General features: G+C 36.5%; 1 protein-coding gene across 1 annotated transcript in view; it reads left to right on the top strand.

Moving 5' to 3' along the window:
- Pde11 (Phosphodiesterase 11) overlaps window positions 1–20922 on the top strand; it is a 186298-nt gene that overhangs the window by 114595 nt on the left and 50781 nt on the right. The window contains exons 13-15 of the mRNA XM_090377320.1: window positions 1605–1692; window positions 2594–2694; window positions 13048–13125. Coding sequence (XP_090233446.1) covers window positions 1605–1692; window positions 2594–2694; window positions 13048–13125 — 267 coding nt within the window. The remainder of the gene's footprint in view (window positions 1–1604; window positions 1693–2593; window positions 2695–13047; window positions 13126–20922) is intronic.

The raw sequence follows: 20922 nt of genomic DNA, 5'->3' as shown, positions 1-20922 counted from the left end.
TTTAAAATTAAGTCAGATAGAATCCATCTCCATATGATTGCAACATCATTTCAATATTGATTACCTCAGATATAATGCCAAACTCTCCAATGAAGTGATGCAGTATGTATTTGCCATGTAAGTTGACTTTCATCTTTTGTAAAATCTGTATTAAAAGTCACTATCTGTTTTTAATTTATTTATTTCTAATCTTTCTTCTAAAAGTTTATATTGTGACATTTTATTACTTTTTTGTAGGCCACAAAATCAAAACTTTGGTAATGATTGTGACATAACCTTTATTCATATTATATGTGTATAGGAGAGGCTTTGGTTATGTAACTAAGCCATTCCTTCTTACCTGTTTAGCACTGCATTGAAGTTTGGTTTTTCTTTAGATAATGCCTCATTATGGATGCACTTCTGTCATAAGAAATTGACAATCTTGACAGTTTACATTTCTAAATGTTGAAAAGGAAACTGAGGTATTTGCTGAGCAGCATGATGTGTAGGTAAACTGTATTGTTTGAAGATAATAAAGCACTCTCAAAACCTAAATTGGTATTATTATGTTTATTTATAAATATGTATATAATGGGGTCAAACGTTTCATGGTATTTTCTTCTTTAGTGACTGCAAAGACAGTAACTAAGGGTTATTATTATGGAATTCTTCATTTTTTTTTTTTTTTTTTAAGTAGAATTAAAAGTTTTAGTAAATCAAACAAAGATCTAATTCAAAAAATTTTGTTTTAAGGTTTATTTTTATATACTAAAAAACAGTAATACCAATAATATGCAGACACCAGATGTCTTTGCAATATCACAGTCACAAAAGATCACAAGAACTTGTTGATTTGTTCATGGCTAAAACACACGTAGATACACTGTTTTATTTAATCTCATTACCAGGTGGTTTGGTAGAAGAGTTGAAGGAATTATCTTTTATAGTCTCAATCCCAGGTTTTGGAAAGCATACTAGTCATCTAGACTTAGTAGCACATTAATTATCTTGCATTGGAAAATGGAATTGCATAATCTTTTCATGTTGCTCAGCAGCTACCATCTGACATTTCACCTGGAAAGGCTGTATCTTCAATTCTTATTTCTTGATCTTCCCAAATAATACTTCTAATGTGAGAAACTATTCATCGCTTGATGTGTGAGGATTTTTACACCATCCTCGATGATATTGCTTTTTCACTATATGCTGTAGCAATATTTTTATAGTCTGCAATGCTCATTTATTTAACAGAAAGTAAACTTTTATAGAAGATTTTTGTTCAAAATGACAACACAAAATTATTTGCTATCAGTAACAGATAAAAACAATCTTTGTGTATGTACAACTGAAATTCCGCCCGTTTTAAAAACTGGTAGACATTCTAAGTTAAAATAAACTTTTTTGTATGTGCAACTGAAGTGTCACCTATTTTTAAAAAAATGCTAGACATTTCAAATTAAAATAAAAGAAAACTTTTTTTTTCTTATTACATGTTCTAGTACTTTTAATAAATTCAGTCTTGAAAATTTTAGATTATTTCTTGTTTATATTTTCATTAATATGCTGCATTGTTTTTACCATCTTTTATTTTTTCTTAATATTTATCTTGTTTGCATTTTTAGATCTTGCTCTCCTCTGGCTCAATTATATTCGACTTCCACAATGGAGCACCATCATTTTGACCAGTGCATTATGATTCTTAATAGTCAGGTAAAGATTATAAAGTAGACTTTCTTTGTAAACTTTTTTCAAGTTGTTTTGTTTTTCTTGATATAAATGAAATGTCATTTTATAAGAGAGTGGAACTTTATTTTTTAAAAATGCTGAATTCATAAAAGATAAAGCACACAAGATATTAGCAAAGTGATGATACCAGTAAACACTTCAGTTCTGTGACTATTTTTAAATATCCAAAGATGCATGTGTGAATACAAGGGAATGTTCTTGCTGTAATTCAGCCTTAGGAAATCTTTTTATCATTTTATCAGGCTAGAGCGGTGTAACCTAAGCATCTGTTCATCCATACTCTGTGAAAACAAGATTTGTTCAGCTACAAAGGACATATCAATATGGTTTCTTAAAGGTGAAATTGAAATAAGGCCTTAGCAAAATTGATGTAGCTCACATTGATAGTGGCGCCTCCGTAGCCAGGTGGGCAGAGCAGCAGTGCGTAGCACATGCTTCTTGATTAGACCGGGGTTCGAGCCCGTGAGCCACCAAATACGGAGAATGCGGAAATGTCAGGGAATGACCACCGCATATCCCCAGAGCAATATGGCCTTAGTTGCTAATGCTCCAAATAACAACAAAACAAAACAAACATCACATTGATAGTTTAACCATGAGTAATTAAGCAATGACAGCTCTTAAGTGTTTACATACCCTGCTTAACCAATTAGGTTTCCCTCAGTTCTCTGCCACTTGTACCTAGCTAAGTGATTCTGTCATTCTTCTTCAAGTTAAATTTAAACTTGTTATAGACCTTATTCATTAAAAACCAACCTTCTCTTTCTGAATAAGTTAACATAACTTTTTTGTACAAATGATTTGTATACATTTATTTTATATTTATATTACATCCTTTGTTCCCACTGTTTTATTTTCTTTCCAGGGTAATCAGATTCTTAGTCATCTCTCTCCAGAAGAGTATTCTCAAGTTGTGCATGTTCTTGAAAATGCAATATTGGCTACTGACTTAGCAGTGTACTTCAGGTATGTAATCTTAGCCATTACCCCCCCCCCCCCCAGAATTCCGGTACAATCTACAATAAAAATAAATTTTTAATTTATTATTTTTATTTTGGATTACCAATTCGCAGAAAAGTACAACTCAACGAGTCATTTTTAGGTATATTTCAACAGCAGTGACTATTCACATCTCTATGCCTGTTTTTCTCCTGTTTCAGGCTGCTCTTATTCATAATAAATTTCATCAACCAAAGGCAGATTAGATTTACATGGGACAATTTCAGCTATTACTTTATTTCATATAAAACCATAAGTTTTGATTTTCTTATAGTACACTATTTGAAAGCCACTCTTTCATATACATTGTGTTTAGTCTAAGTTTATTAAATGTTCCTATTTATGATTTACACTTAACTCTTCTATTCTTGTTGAGTTTAGTGTCATTTCTTGTCATTCCATTTTACAAAAGGAAATTTAACCCCCCCCATACACATATGTGCTAACAGATCTGCAATTATTCACGTCACTCTTCGATTCCCCTTCGTGAACTGGGGATACATTTACTCATCTCCAGTCCATAGTGACCTACTCTGAATCCAAAGATGCACTCACAATTATGGCTAACTAAGGGTTTGCTTACCTCCTTTGCTGCCGCTCTTAACATAATTGTATAGATTCCACCACCTCAGGTGCCTTTTATGTTTAATTTCAACAATTTATCTTCCACTTTCCTCTCAGTTACCATAAAATTATTTAAATACTCTTAGAGTTGTAAACTTCTGGCATCCACTTCCCTAAAGAATTCCTCAAGTGTGATTGTAAATGCAAAATACTCATTCAGTTTGTCAGAAACTTGAGCAGGATCATCAACAGTCGAACCATTGATATGAAGTGGACCAATTTGTTTCATTCCCTTCCTTCTAGTGTTTACATAAGTAAAGAAGTGTGTGCTGTTTTTCTTTGCATCCTTCTCCAAAGATTTTTTGTAATCTGCTTTCACTTGCCTTGTGACTTGATTACAGAATTGTTTATATCTACTAGGCTTCTGTGTCACCTGATAATTATATGCATCTCACACATTTTTCTTCTCTGCCACTAGTCTTATCAGCTCATCTGCCATCCATTTAGGCCTATACCTTGAAGAGTATTTCTTAGTTGGTATGAAAAGCCTAGTAGCATTCTGTGATTAATTCCTTGAATGCTTCCCATTTAAAATTTGCTGATGATAACATCATCAGTTGGTCCTATTCTATAGAATTTAAAAGCTGTCTGCAACCACTGTAGTCACCTTTATGAAAGCAAAACCTCTTTCATTTACCATTTATTGTAGTTACATCTTTAAATAAAATCTAAATCAATACTGTTGATCCCACTGTACAGAATTTAAAAACTGAGACCCCTGTAGTTACCTTTACGAAAGCAAAAACCCTTCCCTTTAATCTTAATTGCTTAAATTACTTAATTACTTAAAGATGATTACATCTTTAAGTAATTCCCACATCAGTACATTGTGATCACTGTCACCTAGTGGTTCTGCAGATTCTTAATGCACAAATAATCACTGCTGATAATCAGATAAAGGTATTACTCCCTCTTGTTTCTTCTATCACATGCTGCTGTAGAAAACAGTCATCCAATAAATCCACAAAAGTCTTGCTAGTGTGTGAGTGGCCACCTATAAGTTTCAGTCAATATCTGGAAAATTAAAATCCTCCATTATAAGACATTCTGATTTACTGGTCCACTCTACTTCACTGTAGAGTTGTTCATTGTGCTCATCACTGACCTTTCTGGATTATAACATACTCCTACTCTCATTTTTGTTTTCCCACTGCTTATGTTACACCAAACTCACTCAACATTGCACTGGCTACCCATGTCAACTGCATTCATTGCAACTTAGATTTTATATGCTTCTTAAAAGCATAATTCCCCTCCCCCACCCCATTCGTCTTGTGTGTCCTTTCTGAATTACCGCTCCTCGGCCTTTTGGCTAAGATCAAAGTGTCCTTTCCGAACTAAACGCGGATGAGCTGTTGCTCAGGTAGTGCATTTATACAAGTAGTGTAGGTGTTAGTGATGATGATATCTGACCTTTCTTGGATTAATTACTAGCTACTTCAAGGAAAGGTCCCTTGCTGTAACCTCTGGGACATGCAGTCACCAGAGGCTGCCCTCTTTCTCTCCTGTAATGTGTTCTTTGATGGGTGGAGCAGGAAAGGGAATTGGGGGCCTTGCAAAACATATCTTGGAACAACTTTCCCGCTGGTGCTCGGTTCACAAGCTTAACATCTCTATTCCCAAAACGAAGCAAGTGCTACTTAGAGAAACTCTAAACAGACCACCAACAATCAAAGTGAATGATCAGGCCATCAAGATGGAGACCACATATAAATATCTTGACATTTTGCTGGACAGCAACTTGAGCTTCATTCCACATGCCAAGTATATGGTAAAAAAGATTAAACAGGTTACAGGAAAACTAATCAGGATCACTAGGGCAGTCTGTAACACAAAACGGAAGACAATTAAATCTTAATTAAAAGATAAGAAAACTGTTATAAGGAACTGTTGAATGTGTTGCATTACCTGGAAAACATTACTGAACTCATATAACTTTCTATTTTGATGAAAATAAATATGTTTAAATTACTTTTTATAAAGATTTTCTATATATTATTTAAGTTGAAATTTTGTTATAGTTAAGCATTAATAAGCAAAGGATGTTCCCTCAAAATTTTTGAGGGAACATCCCATGCAAGATCAAGGTATGTTTACCTGATTTGTGGGAGCAAACAAAGTGACACTAGGATATGAAAATTAATGTAACTTTGCCTAGCCATTTATGCAGTGTAATGCTTTTCTTAGAAATTGGAAGTTTAACAGCTATTGTTATATTTATAAAATTACTTGTTTTAAGGCACTTGATGTGCTCATGGCCAAACTGAAACTTCAGGCTTTAGAAAGATCACTTGGTTGCATTAAAATTCTGATTTGAAAGAGCAAGCTGGCTATAGGACAGGATTCTCAACTATGGATCACCTTCACGTAATATCACAGCTAATGGAGAAAGCAAATGAATACATAACACCATTATGCCTGGCATTTGTGGATTATGTAAAGGCATTTGACTCCATACAGCATAAGGCAATGTTTTGGACACTGGAAAGACAAGGCACAGATACCCCATATATTATGATTTGGAAGGAAATGTATGAGAACGCTACCTCCTTTATTAGACTAGACAAAAACAGTAGCAAATTTAAAATTGAGAAAGGAATTCGACGAGGAGACACAATATCTCTGAATTGTTTACTGCTGCCCTTGAGGAAGCTTTCAGAAGATTACACTGGTCGCAGAAAGGAGAGTACCTAAATCATGATCCCAAAGAATTAGAGGAAAATCTTAATCAGTTATGCATAGTTAGTAAGGATTTAAAGATGAATATGGCTAAAACAAAAGTAATGATGAACAAGTATGCCACAGAAAGGGATGTAATCATTGAAGCAACAGAAATTGAAAAGGTGGATTCATATACTTATCTGGGACAAGTCATTAGCTGTAATAATGATAAATGGCTGGAAGTCAAGTGAAGAATAAATTTTGATTGGACAGCATTCAGGAAATACAGTAACATACTGAGGAGCAAATATCCCAATTTGTCTGAAACAAAATAATGAACCAATGTATACTCCCCACCATGACTTATGGAAGTGAAACTTCCATAAGTCATGGTGGGGCACTCACCAAAAGAATGGAAGAGAAGCTGAGAACTACACAGCGAAGAATGGAATGAATTATATTAGGAATCAGACTATAAGATAAGAAGAGAAACACATGGATTAGGTAGCAAACTCAAGTAAAGGACATTCTTATCAAAACTAAAATGGTCTTGAGCAGAACACATAGCTTGAAGAGGTTAGTAAATGGATGGCCATTGCACAAAACAGGTGGAACTGGAAAGTTGTTGGAGAGACCTTCATCCTGCAGTGGATTGAAAATTGCTGATGATGATGCTAATTTGAAAAGAATTCTAAATTGTGTTATTCAATTAAAATGCTACCCAGTTTACAATACAACGAAAATTTATTAAGAAGAAATATGAAATTTAATTAAAACTGTTATAGAATGTGCTGAAATGTCTCTTTGCTCATGTAGACATGCATTAACTTTTTTTTTTTTTTTTTAGTGTATTTAGTGCAACTTTCTGAAGAATATGTTCATCGATAGCATGAATATATTAAGATATAACTATAATTAAAAATGGGTAAATATTAGCATTAGCAGAGGCATATGATGCATGACAGCAAGCTTATACAGCAGGGGTCAGCAACCTTTTTGAATGAAGAGCCATTTTTGATCTAATTAAAAAAAAAAAGAGAGAGAATCCAAAGAGCCACACTTCAGCTCAAGCTGGGGGGGGGGGGTTAAGTTTTTTACGAAATGGAATAGAGTGGGAAGGTGTTTTATTAAAAAAAATATATAAATTTTGAAATATTATTTATTGATATTTCTAATTAATGTGACTTTTGCTGCTGAACTTCTTGAGCGAGTCTCTCACCATCAAGGAAGTACGATGTAATTTTCATCTTTAAGCATGCTGAGAGACTCATATTATTCACATGGTTTCTTGATTTATATTTATTATAGGTCATTTTCGAAAATATTTCCCCATGGAAATATTTTCGAAAATGGCAAATATTTTCCCATGGAACCAAAAACGGAGAGAAGTTCAAATTTATATATGTGTCCGGTATGCTTTATATAAGGGTCCTTGAGGTTGTCACAGACATTCTCTCAGATATGCCAGACAAGCTGTACTTGCTACCTGTGAGTCTAAAACGCTGATGGAACTGATATTCAGGTGACACTCAAGTTAAGTGGACCCAATTTCGGCAAAGTCCGGACGGTCTGTGACAGCCAAATCCTCTGCTTGCACTTTCACGATGGTGGGACTGTTAGTAATCCTGGGTATAACCTCCATGCACAAGTACATGGTGGGTGACCACCCAGGTGTGAACCAACGTAAGCAGGGGTCGAGGTGTGGCGCCCACACCACATGGAAGAATGCCGCCCCTCTATGTTACCAGGCAGTACTAGGTGGTATATGACTCTCATCAACCGGTGCAATACCACCACTTTGCTTATTGGAGGCTTGAAGTGGTGGAGCCCATGTTTAGTCTCTAGAGCTAAGTTCCGGTCAACCCTTCCCTATCTTTTCCATCATGCAGTATGATTGATGACTTTTGAGGTTATGATGAATGTCGTGGCGAGATCCAATATTCCTTACATTTCGAGGGTACAGCTCTAAAATGGTGTTCGCAGGCTGGCCGCTAGTTAGTACACTGGACTGAACCTATTGGTAACTCTCAAGGAGGCTTCCGGATCAGCTAGTGTATAATCTTGCTACCTCTACTCTGCCAGATAGTGACTGGAGAGAGTCCGAGTAGTGTGTATGCGGGGAGCATTGTCGAGGCCACGTTATGTCAAGGATCTGGGTATATTCTTACCATGTGTACGCCATATCCAAAAATTTCATTACTTCATACAGCATGTCCCACCCACTTTTTCTTACTATTGAATACACCATGAATTGTCAAACTAAGAGAGCAAGCTTATCTGCAAAAAGATCTAAACCTCCCAAGCACTTCCTAATTCATTTCACAAATATACGTGGTCTCAGTTATAATCTCAACGATGTCCATTTCCACTTGCAGTCTGCCAAACCCCATGTACTTTTTCTGACAGAATCTCAGTTATCGGTTGATTCAACTACTGCTCATCTCAGATGCCCAAATTATTCGCTGTATGATTCCTTTCGCCTCAAAGGTGGTACTTGTGCATATGTCCGTTCTGATATTCCCTGTCAGAAACTTGGCAATTTGGAATCTCCTCTCTTTGATCTTCTCTGGCTTAAAATCTCTCTACCTCATTGGGTAAAATTCATCTGTTGTCTCTACCGTTCTCCCAACTCCACTAATCATTTGGAGCTCTTTGACTTCCTCTCTTTACAACTTGACTTTCTCCAGTCCAACTTTCCTAACAGTGAGGTAATTTTCCTTGGTGATTTTAATGTCCACAACTCCTGCTGGCTTCCGTTTTCTAGTCACACAGACCCAGCTGGTCGAGATGCTCAGGCTTTTGCACAGATTGTTCATTTACTTACAAGAATACCAGACAACCCTAATCATACAGCCAATACGCTTGATCTTTTTCTCACAAACAACCCTTCTAAGTACACGGTCGAAGTGAGAGGTCCTTTAGGCACTTCAGATCACAACTTGGTGATTGTCTCTTCTCCAATGGAACCTTTATCTCATGGCTATTCCCAACCTTGTGTTGTTTGGCATTACAAGAATGCAAAATGGGATGACCTGCGAGACTTCTTTTCTTCTTTTCGATGGTCGGATTACTGTTTCAAAACTTCTGATGTCAACGTTTTGCTCAGATCGTGTCAGTGAAATTATTCTTGCAGGAATGGAATCCTTTATCCCACACTCCACTTTAAAATCTCGTCCTCTATCTAAACCTTGGTTTTCCAATAAATGTGCTAAGGCTATTTAAGAGAAGAATGTTGCATATCGTAATTGGCTCATTTCTAATTTGTCAGTTTCATTTTCTCCGTACACCAAAGCTCACAACAATTGTTCTGTTGTCACTTCAGCCAAGGATAAAGCTGACCTGCTAGCATCCCATTTTTCTTCCAACTCATGTATTAATAATCTTGGTAAAACACTTCCCACCATTCCCAACACGTTCCATTCAATGCCCCCTGTGGTCTTCCGTGAAAAGGATGTCAAAAGGATTTTGGAGAATCTTGATGCTAAGAAAGCTCCAGGTCCGGATGGTATTTCTCCAGTTCTCAAAACCTGTGCTCCTGAACTTACTTCTATTCTTTGCTGGCTTTTTTCACTTTCTTATTCCAAAGGTGTTTTTCCTTCTGCTTGGAAATTTGCTCATATCCAGCCAGTTCCTAAAAAGGTGACAACTCCCTCCTATCCAGTTATCGCCCCATTGCAATTACTTCTACTCTTTCTAAAGTAATGGAGAAATCAATTAACTGCCCACTCTTAAACTACCTAGAAACCTTCCGTCTGATCAACGATCGCCAGTATGGATTCTGTCAGTGTCGATCCACTGGTGATATCCTGGCTTATGTTACCCATTTATGGACTACTTCAATGGAAAGGTTCGGTGAAACACAAGTAGTTGCTCTTGACATCTCAAAGGCTTTTGATCGTGTTTGGCATAAAGGTCTTCTAAACAAGCTTCCACGTTATGGTTGGCAAACCATAAGGTGAGGGTGATGGTAGATGGCTCTCTGTCTTCTAACTTCTCCACTAATGCCGGTGTCCCCCAAGGTCCAGTTCTTTCCCCCCACTCTTTTCCTCTTGTATATTAATGACCTTCTTCCATTGACTGGAAATCCTATCCATAGTTTTGCCAATGATAGCACATTGCATTCCACTTTCCATTTTTGAGAAGCCTTGTCCTCCTGAATCAGCTTCAACTTCTCGAAAATCTGCTACCAATTCCTTAAATACCGATCTTCAGGTAATTCTCCATTGGGGTAAAGACAACTTAGTTGATTTCAACCCTTCTAAAACTCAGTCTTGTCTTATATCTCGCAAAAAGGATTCTTCTGCTCCTATGCTTATCTTTGGTGACACTCCAATTTCTAGGCAAAATGATATATCTCTTTTCGGGATTACCCTGACTTCTAATCTCTCTTGGCACAAGCACATTACAAATATTGCTTCCTCTGCATCTAAAAAACTTGGTTTTCTCTTTTGCTCTCAGCGTTACTTTTCTTCCAAACAGCTGCTCACTCTGTATAAATCGCAAATCCGCCCTGCCATGGAACATTGTTCCCACATCTAAGGTGGTGCCCCCAAAACCTCTCTCAGGCTTCTTGATTCCATTCAGAAGAGGGCAGTTAGGTTAATTAACGATTCATCTCTAACAGAGACTCTCCACTCGCTGTCTCATAGACGTACTGTTTCTGCTGCATGCCTCTTCTATAGATACTTTCATGGGCACTGTTCTTCTGAATTGGCTTCTATAATTCCCACTCTCTCTTTCAAAGCAGTCCAAACACGTGCCGCCACCAGCCAACATCCATTTACTGTCCAACTCCAAACTCACAGAACCAACTTCTCATCTTCCTCGTTTATTCATTCAACTGCCGTTTTCTGGAACAACCTTCCTTCATACGTATTTCCTGAAAATTACTGTCTACAGAAATTCAAGTCCAGTGTCAACAAACATCTTCTTTCGTCTTCTCAACCTCCAACCCAAGCACGGTACTGAGTACTATAGGTTCTAATACCTCTCGTGTTTGTGGTTTACATATTAAAAAAAAAAAAGCTACACCACACGTTGAACACAATTTGGTCTTGCTTTTTCAACTCATCTATCAGCATCCATTTATGTAGAATTGCAAGGGCAGCCTTTTGCCTCTCCAAATCCTCAATTTCAGTTTTAAGGCATTTTAGTCTTGCACTCCACATGTCCTTGATTTTTAAGTCCTCTAACTCCATTTCAAACTTTACTTTGTGTGGGCTAAAAGTTAAAGAGCTGCAGGTTGCCGACCCCTGTTATACAGCATCAGCGTTAAAAAAAAAAAAAAAAAAAAAAAACACCTCCCATAAATGTCCATCCATTCACTCCCAAAGTTTGTTCCAGCAATCAACTACCTACTGGCTAAAGGCAAATTTCCGTACATCGATTCTACAACTGTCTTTCCTCAATTTCATTTTATGTCCCCTCATGTACGCAGTCTGAGCAAGAGGAAGAATCCCATCAGCATTGAGACTGCTCAAACCATTCAAGGCCTTATGCACCTCAATCAGATCACCTTGCAGGTGCCTAGTCTCCAGATGCTGCAATTTGCAGAAATTAAGCTTTTCTTGGTAAGAGCACCCCTTTGTTCCCCTCAAAAACACTGTTACTTCACAGTACCTGTACAAAGAGCATCAAGTTCTGGTACCTATACCAATCCACTGATCACATGGCTCTCCTGCAGAATGTAGGACATGTATGTTGTTCTCACTGTTTTGCTTTGGGTCATCCGGAACATAAGTTGTGTGTGTGCAAGCCTTATTCTTGAGTGTACCCTTACAAATAAAAATTGGATGTCAAAATAAATGCACATTCTTTTAAGAAAAAACTCATGATATGCAGTGCTCTAACAAATTTGTTCTGTCTAAGATTTATCAAAATTATGCAAGCACAGAGGAGGTAATTATCCATTCTCTGAGAAAGTGGTGCAACCTCACTTGGAATATTGTATCCAGGTCTGTATGCAGCATCTAAAGAAATATAGAACTTCTAGAGAAGGTGCAAACATGGGTGAATAAATTAGTGAAGAACACTAATGAGGAAAAGTTTAGAAGATGTTTGTTATTAGGTTTTTAGGAGCATTAGTCTCTAAGGCCATGTTGCTCTGGGAATATGCGGTGGCCATTCCCTGACCTTTCCGCATCCTCCGTATTTGGTGGTGACGGGCTCGAACCCCGGTCTAATCAAGAAGCGTGTGCTACGCACTGCTGCTCCTTCCCACCTGGCTACGGAGGCGCTCTTTAGAAGATGTGGTCTGCTGAGCTTAGTAACTAGACACTTTGGAGGCAGGGACTATTTGAAGTGCATTAAGGCCCTGATGGATTAATAAAATCAGTGAGGGAGGAATATAATCACTGGTGAGTGAGCCGAGATGCAGAATAATTTGCTTCATTACATCATTATGCCATTTTAATACTAATATTAAATGCTATATTTTTCCTTATCGCACTGGCTTCTGCAACCTGTCTAAAAATATCTTACTAAGTATTGCCATGGTTACTTTGTAAATACCACCAACTAATAGATGGATAACCCTGTATATATGGATTTGTCTTATTAATTTCTTTCAATAATGAATAAAAGTCTTGATATTTTTTTACAAGAGGATCAACTGATCATTTGTCAAAATTTAGATTTTATAACTTTGTTGGAAGCAGACTCACAGCTAGATACCTACAGAAACTCTAGTATAGAATCCTGAAGTTCACAATTTTTTTAACAAGGGTTTATTCAGTTGGCCCATTAACTGAATACGGTATTCTATCAACATTTGATTTGTGATTTTGTAAGTTACTTTATAGCTTAAAATTACTGGATACATGGTGCTCGAGATTCGTTTATAATGATGCTCATAATTTAAAGAACCACTTTTCGCTACTACTGAACTTTGATCTTAAAAAACAAACCTAGATTTAAGTAAATGTTTCAGCAATTATTTTGAGTTTTTAAAATTTCACATATAATCCTCCCCCAAATCTCTGAAATACATATCATAAAACAATAATGCATACAATTTTACTATATTTTGTTTTTAAGGAGACGAGGCACATTCTTCAAGATTGTTGACTCTGAAGAATACATATGGCAGAAAGATGAGCATAGGGAGCTGCTCAGGTAGGAATAAAATTATTAAAAATAGTTAACATTATATTTTGCATTAAATTAGCTTCAAGGAAAGTTTATTTTTACATTCAAATTCCAGAGCTAGTGAATTTGAATTCAAGATTAATGAATTGTTAAAATACTACAAAATTACACTGCACTAGGCTAGAAGTAGCTTTATTATTATTATTATTATTATTATTATTAGCCATATGGTGCAAGGAAGCCTGAGGCTTATGCTGCACCAGCCAAAAAAACAAAAAAAATTTCCGAACTACCCAGAGAGAGAGAGAGAGAGAGAGAGAGAGAGAGAGAGAGAGAGAGAGAGAGAGAGAGAGAGAGAGAGAGAAATAAAAGGGAATCACCAAGGAAGAGAAGAATGATGATATCCAGCTCAGGACCCTGGGCGTGCCAAGCCCACACTCACCAGATGTGAGCCCCTGGGCTTTAATGCTTTCTCCTGGATAATGTGAGTCTAGTTGCAGATTCAGGCTCCGGAAGTTGCAGCAATTATGCTCATGCAGAGGAAGAAGTAAAATTATACAAGTAAGAATTTAAAAAATGTATATATTGGAAATAACTGGATTATCAAGGTTAAAAAAGTACTGTGTGGAAGGGAATTAGAGGAGTGATGCAATTCTGAAAATATTCAGAAATCCAGATCATAGGAACAGAACTGCATGCAAAGTCTACCATATAAAGGCCTTGTTACTCACATCCAAACTGAGTATTACATTATCGAAATACCATATCATTCTGTCACTGGAGAAGAGTGCAATTGGTCAGTCCTCAGAGTGTTGGAAAGTCAGTTATTTTATGTTGCTGTTTCAATCAAGAGACAAAGGTTTGAATAAGTAGGTCTCCCTTGATGTGAGCCAATTATATTTCGCATAATAGAATTAAATAGTATGAACCAGAGCTGTAATGCTCAATATGTTCTATGTTGATATCAATATTTGTAAAATAATAAGAGAAGTTTACCTCAATATAGTACATAGAACACTTCCGTATGATACTCTCCAGAAATTAAAAAGAAAAACTTACTCTAGAGTAACAAATAGTTTAAAAAATAAATAAAACTCAATTTAACGCAATTAAAAATGAGAAAATTAATTAAGAGAATTTAACGAAAAAAATTGCAAAACAATTTTCCTTCCTGAAGCTGACAACGCTTTTCGACCGTATGTCGTAATCACAGGAATGAAAGTTACTCAATAGGGGAGAGTATGAAACTTAAATAGAGATTATTTGTCTTCATGCATGCGCATAAAAGCCCACGAATCGGGGATGAGATGTGGCTGATGAACATTAACAGAATTTTCGTGTAATTTAATTTCTACAGTTTCTGCAATTAATAGTCACGTATAATTATGTTGGACACTAAGTATTTTGGGCTCGTTAAATAAAAAAGTGTTTTTCGTTAACGCCGCGAAAGGCTAATTCTGATGCTGCTGAACGAGAAGCATGAACTGAGGCCGCATGTTGATTAACACAAATATTCAAAGGAAAACGTGTTGAACCCTGGTAAGATAAGTCGCAATCACCTATCGATACACATAATTATGGGGGATTTTTTGAACAGCTTGGTGAAAAATTACGTTAAATTAACATTAAGATACTCAGCCCAAAGTTACCATATTTTCGTTTCTAAAATATTGCCTTCAAAACAACATCATTCCGAAGTTTGCTAGAGTCAATTTAAATCAAAACATTTCGGGCATAAAACAACTAGCACTTGCCACATCATGTAATATTGTTAAACTTGCCTTAAAATCTCGATATACTAATAAACAAATATATCTTTCCCAGGTTAGGAAGCTTTGCGATAAATTAAAAAAATTATCTACATCCTAATGATTGGTCTGTATTGAAGACCTCCATAGATTTGTGATGGGAAGGGCAGGCCTCATATAAAAAACACACATTAACAAATTACAAACATTATTGGGAGGGTCAAGACATGTAATACTAATTCTAACACGTTGTCGCGGGCTTGTGACCAAGTGCATACAAGTTGGATGACTTCCCCCACCCACATACACACAACATGCTACCACAGAATACATCAACTAGTTCACAAACACTCTCTCACCCAGCATTCAATGAACTTGACATATCAACAGGTTACAAATCTTTCCTCTTATACGCTATCACAGGACCAGATTTCACTTTTATCCAAAGGATTAAATTATAATTTACCACCTCGAAAACTACGTAAAAAACAGTGCGTAATTGATATTGAATTTAGACTTTGTAATATTCCACAAAAAGATTTATTTATTCTACAAGTTAACGAAGTGGTGAATAACATAAAAGAAATGTAACTTCCTAAATTGAATACACATGACAGTTCAGCTTTATATGAACTTTTGGAAAATAAAGACATTATTATACAGAGGGCAGATAAAGGAGATACAGTGGTAAACTGTATCTCCTTTATCTGCCCTCTTAATAAGTTAGAATCAGTTGTTTAAGATACCTCCACTTATCTTGAAGTAGACCTGGCACTATTTACCAATTTAGTCAATCAATACAATAAAACGTTAAACACGTATCGAATAAACGACTACATTACTATGGCTCAGTTAAAGGAATTGAAGGCCAGAACATACAATATTCCTGCTCTTATAAAACCCTTTAGACAGGCGATACAATTTGGAATTAAAAACTACCATACATTATTTAATAACCTTAAGGATTGTAGACTTGGCGACAATGACAATTTATTCTCACTAGATGTTACGTTATTATATACAAATGTAAATGTTGAATACACATTAGATATTATTTGGGATATGTTAAATAATAACTCGATACCGATTAATTATACGAAGCTTCCTATTAAGGAAATTTTTCACTAAATTAAACTGCTAGTTGAAGCCAATCACACTTTCGAGACAAAGTGTACAAACAAATTTTTGATTTGCCAATGGGATTGAGCCTGAGTGGCTTAATATTGGAGATCTATCTCTCAACGATTGAGCATATACATTTGATGCCTTTTTGACCCTGTATCACATACTACGGGTGGTATTTAGACAATGTTCTAGTTATTACTGATAGTAGTACTATCGAAGACATTTTACATTCGTTTAATAATATTCATTCTAGGCTCAAATTTACATTGGAAAGGGAGGATATGGATATAAAGCCATTAAATTTTCTAAATTTCATGCTTACTCGGGACTCGAATAAAATCCAATTTAACATCTATCGAAACCCTACAAACACCGGTATGCTTCTACATTATTACAGCTATCACCCGTTCACCTACAAAAGATCGATTATCTTTAATCAATTTCTAAATGCCTACAAATATTCAACGACGGAATCTGCTTTGGGTTCAGAAATACAAATATTAACCAACAGATCCTTAAACAGGGGTTATCCCCTTGCTACAGTAAACTGAATTAGGGTATAAACTAAGGATAGGATACAAAATACTACACCAACTAACAATAGTAATATCAAAAAATACTTTATTTCTGTCCCATATGTTGAACAGTGGCACAAACAGTTTAAAGATACTGAATTTAAAATTGTGGCCAGGCCAATACGGAAATTACACACTATACTGAACATTCGCTCAGTCCTTTCCTCATTTGCAACATAAATTAATGACCTGGTATACAACATTTCTTGCATTGATTGTGACTCGTCTTAACAGGGTTCGACGCGTTTTCCTTTGAATATTCGTGTTAATCAACATGCAGCATCAGAATTAGCCTTTCACGCTGTTAAAGAAAAACACTTTTTCATTTAATGAGGCCAAAATACTTAGTGTCCAACATAATTATATGCAACTATGAATTGGAGAAACTGTAGAAATTAAATTACATGAAAATTTTGTTAATGTTCATCGACCATATCTCATCTCCGATTCGTGGACTTTTATGCGCATGCGCAAAGACAAATAATCCCTATTTAAGTTTCATACTCACCCCTATTCGGTAATTTTCATTACTTCACGATATATGGTCGAAAACGTCAGCTTCAGGAAGGAAAATCGTTTTGCAGTTTTTTTCGTTAAATTCTTTTAATTAATTTTCTTATTTTTAATTCCATTAAATTGATTTTTAATTATTTTTTAAATTATTGGTTACTCTAATATAAGTTTTTCGTTTTAATTTCTGGAGAGTATCATATGGAAGTGTTCTACGTACTATATTGAGATAAACTTCTTATTATTTTATAAATAATAGAATAGGAATTCTTAGAGATTACAGATGCAGTCTTTGTTACTACACTAACTTTCTGAACTGTTTTTAAAGCTCACTGTTCAATTTATGTTTTTTATAGAATTGGAAAATTGCGTTAATTTTTATAATATTAAGCCTATTGTACATGCATAGAGACTGTGCACTGAGCTGCTTAATTTTTGAAGAAATGAAGCTTTAATGATTTTGTAATGACTTCATTAGTAGCTATATAATTGTTCAAGGCATCAAAGGGCATTGTGTGTAAAGTGAGTAATTACAGACCTGTAAGCTATATTTCTGTGCCAAGGAAAGTAATAGTCACTGATTAAAGAAGTAATGAGGACCATCTAGACAGAAAATATGCAAAAAAATAATTTTGATATCATATACTTAGATTTCAGAAAAGCATTTGATACTGTAGCACCTAAGATTACAGTACAAATTAGGGCAGTGTGGCTCAGAGGCAAGTTACTGCTTAGGATAAAGGGATGGTTGAGTGATAGAAGACTAAGGATGGTTATAATGAACACTGCTCTTTTTGGACTAATGTTATAAGTGATGTCCCTCAGAATTCAGTGCTAGGACCCCATTACTGGTCATTAACTGTTTATTAATGATATTGATGAAGGAACAACAAGCTTATTATTTAAGTTTGCAAATTAAAGAAAGGCTGGCAGGGTGGCTAATTACAGGAATCAGGATATGCTATTTCAACAAGACCTATAAAAATTAGCCAAGTCAACTGAGAAGGAACAATTGAGATTTAACATTGAAAAATAAAAGGTACTGCATATGAGCAGAGGTAATATTAAAATAACATACCTATTACGGGCTACCATGCTCAAGGTGGGGGAGAATGAAAGAGACCTAGGAGCAATTGTAAAGTCCAATATGAAGTTCTCTGAGCAATAGAGACAGGCTTCTAGGACAGTTCATGGGGATATATCAACAATATACATGAATTTTTCCAGCAAGGATGAGGACATTATCCCATTATGAGGTAATGGTTATGCAACCTTGTGGATACTGCATGCAGGTTAGGAAAGCCTTATTTTTAGGAATGGTTCCAAGAAATTCCAAGTAAGGAGTGCATCCAGTTGACACGGGCAGCCAGTGCAACATTGAGCCAGTTTGGTGTGATATAAGCACTGGAAAAGCAAAAATGAGATTAGGAGTGTATTATAGGCCTAGTGACTCTGATGAGTACAACGAACAACTGTACAGAGAAATAAAGTGGGCCAGAAAATCAGAATGTCAGGATCCTTAGTTCTAGTCAGGATCCTTAGTTTATTCTGAATTGAGACAGCGAGATTTGGAAGTTAATCGATACCTAAGTGTCCGTAGATTTACCGTTCATAAATTGCCGCCATTGTTACGCGATACAAAATATCTTGAACTAGATAGCATAAGCTTAGTATAGTATAGTACATAATATAATATTGTCAATTAATCAGTAAATCTATTAATCTTGTTGAACTTCATTGTCAATTAAATTGTACTTTTAACTATATACATATAACGACTTAGATTACGTAACATAAATAATTAGCAAAAATAAATAATTAATACTTAACTCGATACGGAAGTTATATAAAGGGATTTCGTAGATAACACTCGATACTGAAACATAACTGTGTTGGGATGCAAGTTTAGGGTTTTAATTTTGTACTGAAATTGAAATTTTATTGAAATTAAATCGAAATCATGACTCAGACCAGAGCAGCCAAGCAAAAGGCTCAAGCTAATGGGAGTGCTATGACTCAGGGAAGAACTGAGGGGGGGGGGGGGGCAGTTGCCCTCTGAATCACAGCCTTTTAAAATGCACTATTTGCTTGATGTTTGTGGAGCAGTCAAGTGCGGAACATGATACTGCCATGGGGGATGTCTTTGTATGTGCGCGATGCAAGGAGTGTAAGGAAATCAGGCGACAACTCAGCATTGTTATGGGCCTATACGAGAGCTTGAAGGACAGGGTGGATGCCCTCAACGGATTAAAAGTGAGGGGCCCATCAAGCTCTCAGCTGCCCACACCAACGCCAGAGCTTGCACTTGGGCATCACACAACACAGTGGCAACTCCCAAGGCAGAATGCTCTGGTCCCAAAGGAACTAGTAGTTGTTGGTGACTCTATTGTCAGGGAAACGGGAAACATGCTTTGTAAAAAGGATAGGTGGAACAGGACCAGGGTATGTCTGCCAGGGGCAAAGGTTGATGACGTTGTAGGGCGGATATCATCTTTTAAGGGCACAAAAGGTGATATAGTTGTACACGTTGGCACTAATGATATTAAGAGTAGGAGACCGGCAGAATTACTTAACAAGTACAGGTCACTGTTCAAAAAAAAGCCGTGAATTAGGGTTGAATTTGAAAGTGTCTGCAATTCTGCCCAGACACGATAGGAAGGAGTATATGATGAGAGCCCTGTCGATCAATTCGGCCCTGGAAAGATTGTGCAAGGCTCAAGGGGTAGAATTTTTTCCTGCCTGGTCTGTACTTGTTAACAGGCGAGACTGCTTCTACAGGGATGGGATACACTTAAATAGAAAGGGTGCAAGAATGTTTGCTGATGCTATCGAGGCAGTGTTAGGTGGGTCGGAAAACTGCTAGATTGGGGGGATACAAGGACTAATAGATTAACAGTAGCCACTGGCAGAGGTGAAAGCGATTCTTGCACTGCTTCTATTGGAATGAGCAGCAGCTTGGAAAATAAGATGCAGCATATTTCAGAGACTGCTGGGAGTCATTGGGGTACAAGTAAACACATGGGTGTGTTAGGGTAGCAAAGAAAAAGAACAGGTGCATGTATACTTGCGTGTACACCAATGCTAGGAGTTTGGTAAATAAATTTGATGAATTTGAGGTATTGCTCAAAGCATCGAAGGCAGATATTGTTGGGATATCAGAGACGTGGTGTCACACAAATATAAGTAATGCAGAACTGGAATTTGGGGAGTACAACGTCTACAGAAAGGATAGACAGGATAGGAAGGAAGGAGGGGTTATGCTATTAGTTAAGAAACACATAAAATCCAAGGAAGTGAAGCCAGTCGACATCGCTGGACATGCAGTGTGCTATAGGCCTAATGACTCTGATGAGTATAATAAGAAACTGTACAGGGAAATAGAGTGGGCCAGTAAATCACAGTCTTATAATGAGGGATTTTAATTTCCCAGATATTGACTGGAATTTGTGGGTTGGTCACTCACTCACTAGCAAGGCTTTTGTGGATTTATTGGATGATTGTTTTCTAAATCAGCATGTTCGGGAGGCAACTAGAGGGAGCAATACTCTTGATTTGATTATCAGTAGTCATTCTTCATGCATTAAGAATCTGCAGATACAGGAACCACTAGGTGGCAGTGATCACAGTGTGCTGAAGTGGGATTTACTCAAGGAGGTAACTACCATCAGTTGTAAAGGGAAGGGTTATTGCTTTCGTAAAGGCAACTACGATGGTCTGAGACAGTATTTAAATTCTATACAGTGGGACCAACTGATGATGTTACCAACAGCAAACTCAAAATGGAAAGCATTCAAAGAACTTATCTTGGACTCTACTAGGCTTTACATACCAACTAAGAAATATTGTTCAAGGTTCAGGCCTAAATA

The sequence above is a fragment of the Mastigoproctus giganteus genome, chromosome 7 (assembly GCF_048544385.1).
Source record: "Mastigoproctus giganteus isolate SK-2022 chromosome 7, ASM4854438v1, whole genome shotgun sequence".
NCBI classification, from domain to species: domain Eukaryota; kingdom Metazoa; phylum Arthropoda; class Arachnida; order Uropygi; family Thelyphonidae; genus Mastigoproctus; species Mastigoproctus giganteus.
This window is presented reverse-complemented; position numbering and strand designations above follow the sequence as displayed.